The sequence below is a fragment of the Punica granatum genome, chromosome 4 (genome assembly GCF_007655135.1).
Source record: "Punica granatum isolate Tunisia-2019 chromosome 4, ASM765513v2, whole genome shotgun sequence".
NCBI lineage: Eukaryota > Viridiplantae > Streptophyta > Magnoliopsida > Myrtales > Lythraceae > Punica > Punica granatum.
In genome coordinates this window covers 6,547,706-6,561,802 of record NC_045130.1, presented here as the reverse complement: position 1 = coordinate 6,561,802, position 14,097 = coordinate 6,547,706, and the positions used below count along the sequence as shown (strand labels likewise).

Below are 14,097 nucleotides of genomic sequence, written 5' to 3'. Positions count from 1 at the left end.
AAATACAAATATCTTGATTCCATATTATCTCGAAATTGTACTACATTAACAAGTGCCAATGTGCACTGACCTCGACGAGAAAAGCTTGGTAGATACACTTCAGTAGCTTCAAGCATCATTCATTGATTGGATTTAATAGAAACAATCAACTGATTAAGACTGCATAATACATGGAGAAATGTAGCCATCATGCAATTTCTCCAAAATATGGAAATAAAATTACATACAAGGGGATTATTTTCGCACTGAAACCTCTTATCCAGCTATGCCATGCATTGCTCGACAATACCATGCAACAAACTTGCTAAGAGCTTATCACAAAAACCTATAAAAACCCGGAACTTATCACAGATACCTATAAAACCCGGTCGATTTACACCCTCAAACAGCAATATGCACATAGGTGGAAATATGATGAAGAACAGAATGAATGCCGGTTACGGAATCAAATGAATGAAGAAGTCCGGAAGGTTGTGGGGAGCTCATATATATTTACAGCCTCTCTGCCTCATGAACTAAATTTTGCATTAGCTTCTGACGACTGAATCGGAAATGCCCTGCAGGGTATAGCAAAAGGACATGTTAATCTTGTGCACAGAGTATGCACTGGAAGAATATTTCATCTATGAATGACACGAATATTTGCAATGATATACTCTTACCTCTCCGTCCACTCCGAAGCCACAAATTCCAGAGTTTATCCCGATAGCTGTCATAATGTCCTCGTTCTCGATCTCTGCATTAGTGAAGGTGAGGGCGCGTTGGAGCTTCTTCGGGTTGAATACCTCAACCTCGGCCATGTAAGTGGCACTCACGGGTCGATGATCAGATAGCTTCAGCTCAGCTCTCCTGTAGCTCAGTTGCCTCATTCCCTTTCCGCGTGAAAGAATCCGATCGCACCTAAAAGAAAATCAATTTACGTATTTTGTCAAGTGAACATGACCCTGCAGAGGCCAAAACAGTAATAGGAGGTGGATAGCGCACCATGCTGGAGTGCGTCGCCCGATCTTCGGATCCTCCCCATAGTACTTTTCCGAGTTGAATTCGTACTTGTATGTAGGTGGAAAATTCAAAAGGCCCTCAGACCATCCATCAAAAGTACGGCCTTTCCTCAGCTCTCTCGAGAGCTGTAACAATAGCATCATATTAGAAAGTCGAGCCTAAATGCAATTCACTTTCATTGCATAACCTTGTGCAATCAAACAAAGCCATCCATGTAACTTCCACGACTTTAATCTATATATTCACTTAAACCTGAAAACAATGAAAAGAGGACTTAAAACCATCTACAGAAACTATCTCGAAATGGTTACTTTTCCAGCTACCTGTTCTCTCTCAGTCAACTTTGACCACTCCTTTTTGGAGATAAGCTCCCGCGCTTTCTCGTAAGACAAATTGATCCGGTAGTTCAGATCACCCAACCAAATAATCTTGCTGCAGGTCAACACTATTTTAAAGTAAAACTCGACTTGCAGATGAGATAACTATGAGGCAGTCTAAGGGAGCTGTGACAGAGGAAAAAATTAAGCATATTTAAATCTTCAATCACTACATACTCGTGGCCGAGAATGGTTATAGGAAGCTTGACGCCTGAAATTGATCGGAATAGAGTCCTTCGATGTATCTCGTGCACATCAGCATTCCTTTTGAGCTCATCCCCGTCCTTCTCTCCCGATGTCAGGTGGGTGCAAATAAAGCAGAAAGGCGTCTGATCTATGGACATGCTAACAGATATTGATCCCTGAAAAAACCAATTCATTCACTTATGAATACAATGCACTTACGAGAATGTCCTCTGTAGAACTTAGAAACAGAGGCTGTAAATATGTCCAGTGAAGCACGAGCCAATTGATGGATCTAGAAGCTTATGCTTTGTAGGTGGGGTAATATATATTTATATTTTGATTACGACTAACCTTGTTACCGATATAGCCCATTACTCCGACACCAACAGTCGAGACTCTGACATTCTGAATACGCCTTCTCAGGCTGCTTCGGACCCATATAGTGAGGAATATCCCCACCATTTGCTTACTAATTATCCTTACATAATGCGGCCTTCTCCTCCGTCTCAACAGGGATCCAAGGTCGATCTCAGCAAGCAAAGATAAATCCGGTGGCACTTCATTGGCTGATGATTTAAAGGAGTTAAATGTCCTGAAAGATCTTGATGCTTTGACTGATTTGACAGACTTAAAGGAACTTGTTCGATCAAGGGGACACTGAGATATGAGGTTCAATGGAGGTTCAGGCCAGCTTAGACCCACCCGCTCGGACACACTAAGCAGTCTTGTTAATTTTCCATTGCATGGGCCAACTGGAACTGCTATGTTCTCAGCATTGTCTTCAGTCCTAAGACAATTTAATCGGTCTAATTTCTTTGGTGACAAGAATTGTCTCTGCAAGTCCGGTTCCCCAAACTTATTCTCTGAACTATGAAGACTTCCATTGTCACTTTCGATTATGACTGTTTGATCTTCATCTAAACTGTCAGGCTCTTCGTCAGCGGGATGAATCTCCTCATCACAGTCACTGTCAGCCTCGAGCAAGGTCTCCTCTACTATGTTTGGGATGTCCTCTGAAGGCTGAAACCTCGATGGAGAAGGAGGATCACTATAGCTTTTGACTTTTGCCTTGGGGGGCTGGACTCGGTTCAGGGTCTCGCGAATAATGTTCTCCCATTTCGGGACAGGGCGGTTGTCTTCAGCCCCAAAAATGTTCCCGGCATTTAATGGCACTATCTCCTGAAAACTGTAATTGAAAGATTCCATTGTGACCTCAGAAGCTAAATTCTTGAATTAGATGCAAACTAAAGCATCAAATCCTCTAACTCCAGCAAGTAATGACAAGTGTCATGAGGAAAGCTCGACTGCAGCACTTGAGAAGGATTAAAGAAAAAATCAAGTGAAATTCGCAAAAGGGAAGAGAGATGACAAAATTATACCCAAGCACATATATGTCAGCGGGCTCGGCGATCCCAAGCCAGTCATCAATAACTAGATCATCTGGGGGAAGCTTTCCTCCAACATTCCATGTCCCAACACATATTCTGGATACAGAAGAAAACCACACCATTTAGCACAACTAATTGCATTAAGTTAAATAAAGAAGAAAGATAATCGATAAAGCTAATTGCCAGATACATGAGAGGGAAAAGCATACTTGAGCTCTTTTGTGTTTATGTACTGTGCTCTGAAGGTCTCTGACTTTCTTCTTCTTAACATTGGAATAGTGGCTGGTTCAATGATAATGAAAGATCAGAACTCCAAGAACCAACAATTGAGAAAGTATACTCAAAAGTCCAAATTCTGTTTATACAAGTATAACACCGTTTGGCCACATTTGCCTACGAGGAATGGAAACGGAATCACCCAATGAAACGATCCAACCTTTCAAAGCAACTTCAATCTATGCTGTTCCGTTATTCGTACCAATTATAACCTTTGATTGAATCAAACCAATAAAAAGCAACAGAGACAATGTTAAGATCCTCAAAACGCGAATCTTACCATTAGGATCATTCTTGAACCGTGATTCTCTTCCATTTTGCTCACATTCTACAAGTGTAAATTCAAAAATCAGAAACTTTATGGGAACTACCCAATGTCCAAGACAATGACCAGTTTAACCCGTTCTAAAACCATAGAGTCATGTTATAGAAGGAAGAAACTTGCGTGCTATACAAGTCGGCTATGTAAGCAGGACAGAACTAGGACTTTGACTTGGGCTGGTGAAAATAAATAATTTCCCCAGACTATGAACGAGCTGGCATCACATAAAGCGAGTTACATAATGCGATGGATAATTCCGGTTAGTTACAGGGGATAGCGCATGTTATAGCCAAATTTCAAACCAAATACGGCTAACTCACACCGTCAAGAGATCCACAAAGACCAGTAATTCTTCTGCTTGGTGTGACCACAACACTTTCAAAACATCCAATCCCAGAAAGGGTACGATATATGTTACCTTCCCAATGTCATTGCGGGCTAACACGAATTGCCCGTTAAGAAAGATCACAGAGGCCTCACCTTCAGTATCGGATTCGGATTCGGAGTCCGTCACGTCATCCTCGTCAGTGTCAGCGCTGTAATCGGAGTCTTTGGCGCTAATATTGAGCCATTTCCGCATGACTACCCGAGCCCAGAACAGCTGCAGGCAGGAGCAACCGAAACAACATATTTCAGCCCAACTCCTCTGCAAATTCTTAACAGTCAAACAACAATATTAATCTCCAAAGATCCCTCTTCCCCTCCACCCCAAAAAAATTCGAGATCATGCCAGAACTCCCCAGCAAGAATCACAACTTTCCAAATGATTTCTTCGTCAGGGAGTTAGAGAAAGTACCTCAGACTGCCGCCTTGACCTCTGCCTCATGGTGAAAGTCCAGAGGAGAAGGGCTCCCGCTGACGAGGAAGAAGAAATGAATGACCAGCCACCAACTAACGGAGTGGAAAAGTGGACTTTTATCAGTGCTCTCGATTCCTCAACGATGAAGGAATTGTTTATTGATCGTCCATAAAATGAAAATAATTATTAATTGGGGCGCGGGAACTGAACGGAAGTCGAGCGGGGGCATGCCGGAGCGTCCGCGGGACCTTCACACAAATACATCAACTAAAAGCCATTTAATAAGAGAGGAAGTAACAAGTGGCTGCTGTGACTTCATAGATTTACAAAGACAAGACCAAAAATGGAAGAATATGATACGATGAGAACCGGTTGGTCCCTTGCTGGTGGCGTCACGGTCGTTTCGCTAAATCATGTCCCAGCGTCCCAGCCATATCTTATTCTTATTGATATTACAGTTTGGCAGGTAAAAGAGGGCTTGGGGTATATTATCGAGTCTCGATCGATCCTCACTGCCGAAAATGACGTGAGGAAGAGGACATATACATAATGGTTTATGAAAAGTACGAGTTTTTGGTTCATTTAGAAGCGACTAGAACTTGTACATTTAAAAAAAAAAAAAGATGATCAAGAAACGATCCTCCGAAGACATGGTCCTTACAACTTATCATCGATGGTGTGTTGTACCAATCACAGTTATAGATGGGTTACAAATATTGTTCGAAATCGACTCAACGATCAATGAAGATAATGTGGAAGGTAAAAGAATTTATGCACAAACTATACATGGTAAATCATTTGAATGAAATATTTATGGGTAAAGGAAGGTCAGCTATGACTTCTCATTGAGAAATAATCATGCATGGAGTACAATACAAATGCATTCCTCACATGCACAATGGCTAACTATAAACCAAGAACCTTAACCTTCGAAGGGATATCCCATTTCACGAATACTCTTACCCTCTAAACGTTTTTCTTGCACTTTACATCAAAGCTCTCGATATATATATATATATATCCAGATTTTCTCTCAACGTAATATTCCCTATAATAACAATGCAATATTCTCAAGATATTACCTAACTAAAAAATAGATATTCGATTCGACAAAATATGAAACAAAATGAGGTCAAAATTCAAGACATAATTATCAACAAATACTGTATTTATTTCGGGCGCTTATTTGTGCAGGACGCTCTTATTTGTTAGTAAAAATATTGGACTATCATATGGTTTCGAGAAGACGGTGCTCTTAAGCGCTCGTGTACCCCACCGACTCATGTTAGTTTACCGATGGATCAGGAGGAGCTAAAAAAGGTAGTTATTATGCTAAAAATTTGACGTTCTAAAAAAATTTACATGCAGTCCTTTAATTTTTTTGCGATAAATTACTACTATTAACTTGCTAATTCGAAAAGTTTACATTCTTATAGGAAGTGCAGACGTAAATGACTCTCCCTTAGTTCAAATCCTGCTTGCGTCTCTGATTGTAGTATGTAAGAGATCCTCAATGCAGTGGAATGATATGCTTAATACAAATTTCTAAGCAACTCAAGTTAGTTGAGGGAAGATTCAGAAATTATCAATAATAATGTATTCCGTCCACAAAAAAAAAACTCATGAAATTCTTCTCCGAATCGAATCTATAGCAAACTAAACGCTAAACCATATCGACCACGATAACCGATCATTGTCATTCGATCGATGATCGACATGAAGTCAGTCAGCCGTTGTGGTTTGAGAGGACCACAATTTGAGAGGACCTTTCCTAAACAGCATCTTAAATTTCGAATTTCTTCTCGTATGTCCAAATTGGAGAAAAGTCCAACGGCGCCAAAGACGACCCGACCACGCATATAATTGGGTACTCCTAGGCTGGGTACGATCCCCGTGGGCCCTACCTTCATATTTTTTATTTTTTGTACCCATCTTCTATTTTATATACATATATATATACCACTATAGATATATAGTAATAATCTTGTAATTTTATATTTTCCGAGTCAAAACTACAGGAGTATGACTCATTACTATTCATACATTGATGTATCCTAACCAAGAAATACTTTCAATTAATTTCGACTCTCACATTGTGTGTTCAGTTGCGTGGAACGTAGCTTGTTAACTGCACCCACTCGTAACGCGTAAATCGTATAATAGGAGAACACGGATGGGGTGGGTGGGTCCAAGAATTAGCGCGTGGGGCTCACTATAAGCCCGAAGGGCTCACAGCCACTAATCCGGCCGACAAGGAAAGTTGACCCCACGCGCGCCTTGGGGTATCGTCTCTGCGTTAGCGACATTCCCGTAAAGTATTTTATGGGCTGTCGTATCTAAATAAACTCATCGGCAGACCGGTTGGTCAACGCGCCAGTTAAATACCCTTTATAGTTTAGTTTAGTTGGATCGCGATACAAGTTACCAAAATCTATAAATAAAATACTTTATCATAAGTTAGATTTCTCATGAGTTGTATTGAATAAATAGATTTAATATAACAAATGTTGCGTACATCAGCAAGAAAAAAATGAATCTAATTCGACCAGTAAACTCTCAGAAAGTGAGTGCTTATTTGTAAAATTTCAGCTGGTTAAAAAATTAAAGCGCAGTATTATTGTGTTTTTAGTTCACAAGCGAAAATCGTACGTATAATTAAAGCAGAGTATTATGTCAAGAAAAAAGAGTTCAGAATGGATTAAAACGAAAACATATGATTAAAATATTTAATCAGCAAGTAAAAAAAAATTTTGATTCGTTGAGTACACTCTAAAAAAGAAACCGCTTATTTATCAATTCTCATCTGACTAATAAATTTAGCACTGAGTATTCATTTCATTTGATTGAAACATTATCATTTTGTTTTTAGTTCATCAGCGACAACCGTACGTATAATTAAAGCATTCTATCAAGAAAAAAAAGTTCAGAATGTTAAAATGATAACATATGATTAAAAAATTTAATCAGCAAATTTAGCATGCATCAGCAAGTAAAAAAAATATTTAATTTGGTGAGTACGTTCTCAGAGGGAAACCGCTTATTTATAAATTCTCATCTGATTAAAAACTTTAGCATTGAGTATTCATTTCGTCTGGCATTGTGTTTTTAGTTCACCAACGACAATTGTATGTATAATTAAAGCAGAGTATTCTATAAAAAGAGAGAGTTCAAAATGAATTAAAACGATAACATATGAGGGTAAAGATCAGACACGAAAATAGTATTTGAGGGTTTTTTTTTGGGTGCTCTCTGGAATCGAACGAGAAAATTATAAAAGGATAACATGGAATGTCAGAAATTTCTTTGATCTATTATTTCGGTCGACATTCCAAATGCATGTGAGAAAATATTCGGTTTGTAATACATAGCGAAGTGACTTTTTAAAACTTAACACTCGAATGACAAGTGTCTCATTGGACAACTTTTTCTTTTTCTTACTTTACACGTGTTATTTAGATATGAAGTTTTATACAGTTACCTGACTGTGTATTTCTCACCCATATTTTATCAATGCATGATGTCTGGTGCAAGTGCAAACAGCATAGACGAGGATACCATGGACACAACATGGGAAGTGATGAATGAACGGTGATCTCCACCAAATCACATACGGTTTGGACCGGACCGGCGGTAGCCCACCGCAATGATCGACTGTCGGGGTTACATGATCCGGCCGCGACCGTCGCCACTTTAGATTCTCGTAATGCATGTGCATGTGCACGTGCATTGTGCATGGGGACTCCGTGGATAGACACCCTTTTTGACACATCATGAGTTAAGATACGGAGTATTCCTGATGACAATATATATATATATATATTTGGGTAGACGAAAATATATTATTTTAGGAGCTTTATTTCTTTTTTTTTTTGTTACAAGGGAGGTTTATGGACTTATTTTAGTGTATTGAAATAGAAATCCTAAATATTTAATAAATGGACACGGGTAGTCCCACTGGATATCGAACCTGAGACCTCTTAGTCACCAGGCGAAATGTGCACCACTGATTATTTTAGGAGCTTTATTTCATTAAGTACAAATAAATGCCTAAATATAAACAAAATAAAGAAAGCTAAATTTTTTCAATCTCAATTCTATATTCTTGCTTCTTAGTAATTATGGTGTATAATAGACATTGGTTTATGGAAATCGAAATGGAATATTAGCAAGTGATCTAATTCTCTTCCTACTCTCTTAAATATATATATATATATATATATTTACGTTTCCCCCCCAAAAAAAAAATCTGCAGGATGGAAAAAAAAAACTCTTTGCACTACTTGTACATCCTCCACGGCCAATCAAATATTCTAAGTTTCTATAACCAAAACAAAGAAATATTCTAAGTTTCCATATTTCTATTCGATAACAAAGTGGCTGTGAAGTGTACAACTCACCCCTCAAGTTAAGCTATGATGATCATATAAAATTGTGCATGTATACCGCAAGACAAATATAGAAGAATGAATGCTGATTTATCAAATCAAATTTTATTGGATTATATATAGGTGATGAAGAGCCAAGGCACAGACGAGGGCATGTATGTATTAACGCAACTGCAGTACAACTCACTATCACGGGTGATGATCTAGTGGTTCCAAACTGACTCCCATGCGGTTTAGAAACCTCCACATCTCAAGTTCCAATCCCTCTGGAAACGTATGCTAGAGTGGACTCTTTGGCTTGGGCTTGAGGTCATTTTCGATTTTTGTGAACTATACTAAATCTCCGGTGGTGCTACATGGAGCCTGACCATTACGTAGCAAGGAGCGGCAATGTTGCAATCATTGTTGTCCATCATTTTATCCAATAAAAAAAAATGCACTACAACTCTTTCTGCATGTTCATAGAATGGACACTGAATCGAGTTGGAGGATATACTCGTGCATGCGATGCACGAGTTTGAAATTTTTTAGAAGTTTAACTCGCACATTTCGTTTGTTGTTATCAATATGCACGTAAGGTGCCACATAGTGTCTAGGTAATACAAATTATTATAAGAAACATCCACATAAGACATGTTTTAATTAAAATATAATAAATATGGTAATTAAAAATAAAAAGCACTCAAATCAGTTGTTGTGGATGCTGGTGGTGACATTAGGTTGGAGTGGCTCTGAACTTATCTTTGGGATCGCAATTTTTATTAATTAGCACCCATCGATTACTTTAGAAGCATTGCTCTATAGAATATCATTACGACTTTATATATATATATATATATATATATATATTTGTTATAATAGGTTGAGTACCAATTTTTATTGGTATATACTCTAGTATTCGTAATTCAATTAATCTACTTCAAACTGGATCGGTTTACTAAAAAGTAAAACTCTCTTATAATAGATTTTTTTATTTATAATACTCAAATTTAAGATATTATTTAAAAAAATAAATATTAAATTACTTAAACAAAATAACACAGATGTGTTTAGGCCACTAAAAGAAAAAGAAAAAAAAACGATATTTTCTAATTTATATTATTTTTAAAAAAGCAAAGCTGGGCTGTTTCAGAAAAGAGGAAAATAGACATGCCTTTCATATGCAAAAGCAGTAAATTTGGGGACCCACCTAAGAATTATTGAGTGCTTTGCAGAGATAAGTGTTCCACTTTTATTTATTTATTTATTAGAAGTAGCTAGCATCATCCATCCAATTTTCACTTGTAATTTAAAGTATGCCATTTTATTTTTTCACTTGACATTATCTTTTAAAAAGTTTATTTGGATAAGATTGAAAGGTATTTCAACTTATTGGATCAGAACAAATCCTCCGTCGAAGTTGATATATTTAACTCTAATCATACTTTAAATAAATTTTGAACACATGTAAAATTCACCTATATAAAAGCGAAGTCTGCAATTGCATCGTAACACGTGGTTTTAAATAAACCACTTTCAGTAATTATTTGACATGATGAGTGTCGAACAATCTGGGCCGAATATATATTTGATTGATTGAATTAATAGAAAGGAACAAACTTATCCCAAAAGAAAATTATTTCACATTACTTATTTATTTATTTATTTTTATTTGTAATGAGTTTTATGGGATTAGGAGGGAATAGGTAAGTTAGAGAGATAGAAGGATATGAAGGAGTTTCATCAGTGAAGACAAAACCACGGCCTTTAATTGGTCATAGGCTGAGGACGATGCCACTAAATCATACCCCTTCTAATCTAATGGTAAATTGATCTTCTGTAAATTCTTTTTTCGGTGGATTAACGGGCCAAAGCCTGTGCTTTTTCATAAATTCTTTATTAATAACTAGTCTTTTACTAGTTTCTATAAATGGACTTCTTTCTTCCCAGTGAGTAAGAGAAACTCTCGTTTCCTAGCTTGTAAAAAAAAAAATGTATAGGGAAAACCGAGATTCATTCGATCTGTTCTTCTTATGGAGACCAAAAGATGAAAGGAATCATCTGCAATGTGGCTCTGCATGGCTGAGAAAATCACATAATATGCATACACACACATATATATATTCCCTGAATATCAGTAAGTGCTTGTGATCGACACAACAATCAATTGTACCATCACTGATTCACCAATCCAACAGCTATCAGCTGTTTTCCAAGAAATGCTCGAGATCTCCCTCTCAAGATATTAGATTCGTCATGCTATATATATATATATATATATATATTATATTAATTAAAGATAGAAAAGAGAAATCAACAAAAAGCTCAGAGCAAAAAAAAGAAGATTGAAAGAAATTATGCAAGTGCTGCATGCATATATACATATATATGTGTGTGTGTGTGTGTGTGTGTGTGTGTGTGTGTACCAGAACATACCTGCAAGTGTAGCTGCTCGATCTTGGTGTCCAAGGTGTGGAGGTCTAGTCCTAGAGATGAGATGAGGAGCTCCTCTCTTCGCCTAGTAATTCTGAATATTCTAATTTGTTTTCTCTTTTTGCCCTTTTCCCACACAAACTCTTTACATATATATATATAGAGTTGCCCTAAAGAAGGATATCAAGAGAGAAACCCTCCTAATTTGGAACCAATTGCCTTCTTTCTCTCTTTGCTTTGGGGGAATTGATCGAATATTTATGGTCCCCCGGCCCTTAGCTTATTATTATTTTCGGGTGCACCGCGATATCCAAAAATACAACAGAATTTCGACTAATTCAGTTCGAACCAAATTAACCTATTAAGGAATAAAAATTTTCCAATCATGAATTTTTTCTATTCACACAAATCAAATTCGAGACGTTATTTAAGAAGAGCATGTATTGAATAATTTGAACTAATTATTATTATTGGTTTGGCTTATTGTTATTGCTTTTTTCTTGACTTCGACATTGACACATATATTTTAATTTTCATATTAATTAATATATATTTACATATATATACATTCATATATAGACAGTTCCCATAAGTCTCTTCTCTTCCACTCACTTCAGCTATCGCACCAGCTTTCTGCCACGTGGCCTTGGTTTCGTCAATCAAAATGTTTATATACCATAAAACTATCGTACGGTCTCAGTTGATCCGCCTACATTGGATTAGATCACACATTTTCTTAATATATATAAAATAATAACATGAAAACAGAGAGCGCACGATATATTGCAGCTTGTGTAGTAGTGTATATACATGAAAAGGAATAAAACAATAATCATAATTGTTGTCATTCTATTGTATCTCTTGTTATTATGTCATACCGCAACATACGGGTTGCTAATAAATATTTGCGAATAAATGAGGACACGGAACTTTCGAGGACAAGACCGGATAGAGTTTGAGCAGATCCTTAGAGCAGATTAACGTGTGCGTATGCACGGGTTGTCTTTCGTATCCATATCTATTTAGAGAGGTCTATTGCACGATCGATATTGTGATTGTGAAAATATTTTGTGCTATTGTAGAGCCAATTGGATTCTGGATTCCAATATGTACTGCAATTAATCAATGGAGCTACACAAGCTATTTTTACAAATAACGGGCGATTAATCATTAATTTATTAGTAGCGATTGATCGTCGGATACATACTTTTGTGTGCGTGTGCGTGTGTATATATATTTCATTTGAGATCGCAATATGTAAGGGAATGATTTCAATTTAGTTGGAAGATGTAAGCAAAATTGCGCCATGCGATGACCAACGTTGACCCCATGCTAAACACGAGGATCGGTATTAGAAAAGACAGTGAGGGGCCCTGATTTAAGTACTTATTTGTTTTATTTGAATGAAAATGCTATCGTTAATTCATTCTAAATTCTAAATTTACAGCCGGTGCAATGTATTTGCAAATCATTTTTTTAATTTATATCTAATATGGATTATGACGCAAGCAAACTAGCTAGTCGTCTTTCTGCCATTGAAATTATCGATTTGTTTAAATGATTTGATACCCTTTCGGATGAAAGGTTTCGAATTTGATTATTGTAAATGAAAAAATTTCACGTTAAAAGAATTTTATCCTTATTACTAGACTAACCTGATCCGATCATGGATTAATTAAGGTTTATATTGAGTTATCGAATATTAGGTGGTGTAAAAAAAATCTATATGGTATTCTAATAATCAATAGCTCTTCCGTGAAATTATATATGAACAAACCCACGTATACATGAGTTTCTGTCATGTTTGGCATGCTTAAATTTTAGGGACCACGCTCCTTTTTTTTTTCTTTTCTTTTTCCCCCCTTTTTCTGTTGTAAATATAATTGAACCACGCATTTTAATCACCTAGCTTTTCATTTTCTTTTCATGCTTTTCATATGTTTTTACCTCGATCAAATTGCGTGCTATATCGGTTCAGTTCGATACATAGATTTTCTTTCTTTGTCAGGAAATACCCTCCATAAAAGATATAATTCTTGGCACATACTTAATCGTGTATCTAGAATTAAGATTTGTATCGAGAACTTTCTCAATTCACACATGTAAAAGAAAAAAAATCATGATACCTTAAGTGTGCATTAAAGCGAAACAAACACATGGCACAATAATTAGTTATGGACCACGTACGTTACAAAAATAATCCATGTTGAATTATCATGCAACTCATGCTTTGATGTCGCATTGATCATTGTTTACACATGTTCATTAGATTCTCCTCCCTGCATTATTATGCGACAAATGAACAACATTATGCATTGGACATCATAGGACCAATTAATTATGTATCACGGGATATATGAGTGTGTTTGTTTTTCAAAATTTTTTTAACTCAACTCAACCCAATTCCACTTATCTTCAATTCAACAACATAATCATTACTTTTTTTAATTTTTTAACTTTTTTAATCTTTCGATTCAATTTTTAATATTAAAATTTTTCAACTATTCATTACTTTTTCATAATTCAACAACACAATTATTACTTAATCATTACTTTCTATCAACTATTCATTACTTTTTCACAATTTTTCTCATAATTTAACAATACAATCATTACAAACTAATTAAAATCAAAACTCAACTCAACTCAACTTTAAATCCAAACGCACTCTGTATGTCCTGTTCTAGTCAAGTTATCATTTGAGCTTATTTACTTCTATATATATATATATATATATATATATATATATCAATACACAAATACATACCCCAAGTCAACAATAATAAATAAATCCAACTTTTCGGTTTCTAGTCTGTTCCACATCAATTCATTGGGCTATTTCATTTTCCATACGACCACTTATTTATTTATTTTCATCATTTTCAATGGATGAGCTAAGAAATGAATTAATAAATAGAGAGGGGGAAAATGAGTAGATCATTAATTTTAA

The 14,097-nt window shown here is 36.2% G+C and overlaps 1 protein-coding gene across 10 annotated transcripts; it reads right to left on the bottom strand.

Moving 5' to 3' along the window:
• Window positions 1-103: 103 nt before the first annotated feature.
• On the bottom strand, window positions 104-11,369 carry LOC116204219 (type IV inositol polyphosphate 5-phosphatase 3). Of its 10 annotated transcripts, none has more exons than XM_031536296.1 (12): window positions 11,151-11,369; window positions 4,348-4,617; window positions 4,032-4,197; window positions 3,510-3,557; window positions 3,163-3,235; window positions 2,945-3,049; window positions 1,917-2,751; window positions 1,557-1,741; window positions 1,326-1,434; window positions 985-1,127; window positions 663-900; window positions 104-557 (listed from the first exon to the last, which is right to left on the bottom strand). In XM_031536296.1, exons 2-12 carry the CDS (start codon window positions 4,375-4,377, stop codon window positions 528-530), a joined length of 1,962 nt encoding a protein of 653 aa, XP_031392156.1. In that variant the 5' UTR covers window positions 4,378-4,617; window positions 11,151-11,369; the 3' UTR covers window positions 104-527. The 10 variants fall into 10 exon arrangements, with proteins under 10 accessions (XP_031392156.1, XP_031392155.1, XP_031392158.1 ...); XM_031536295.1 differs by having other exon boundaries at window positions 4,348-4,598; XM_031536298.1 differs by having other exon boundaries at window positions 4,348-4,442.
• Between the last annotated feature and the right edge of the window lie 2,728 nt (window positions 11,370-14,097).

Bases quoted from the DNA above. Each gene is read 5' to 3' on its own strand.
- LOC116204219 (XM_031536296.1), bottom strand. From the start codon at position 4,377: ATGAGGCAGAGGTCAAGGCGGCAGTCTGAG. The intron at 3,050-3,162 runs GTATGCTTTTCC...TTCTGTATCCAG, and splicing joins ATAAACACAAAAGAGCTCAA to AATATGTGTTGGGACATGGA. The intron at 1,435-1,556 runs GTATGTAGTGAT...GTTGACCTGCAG, and splicing joins ATAACCATTCTCGGCCACGA to CAAGATTATTTGGTTGGGTG.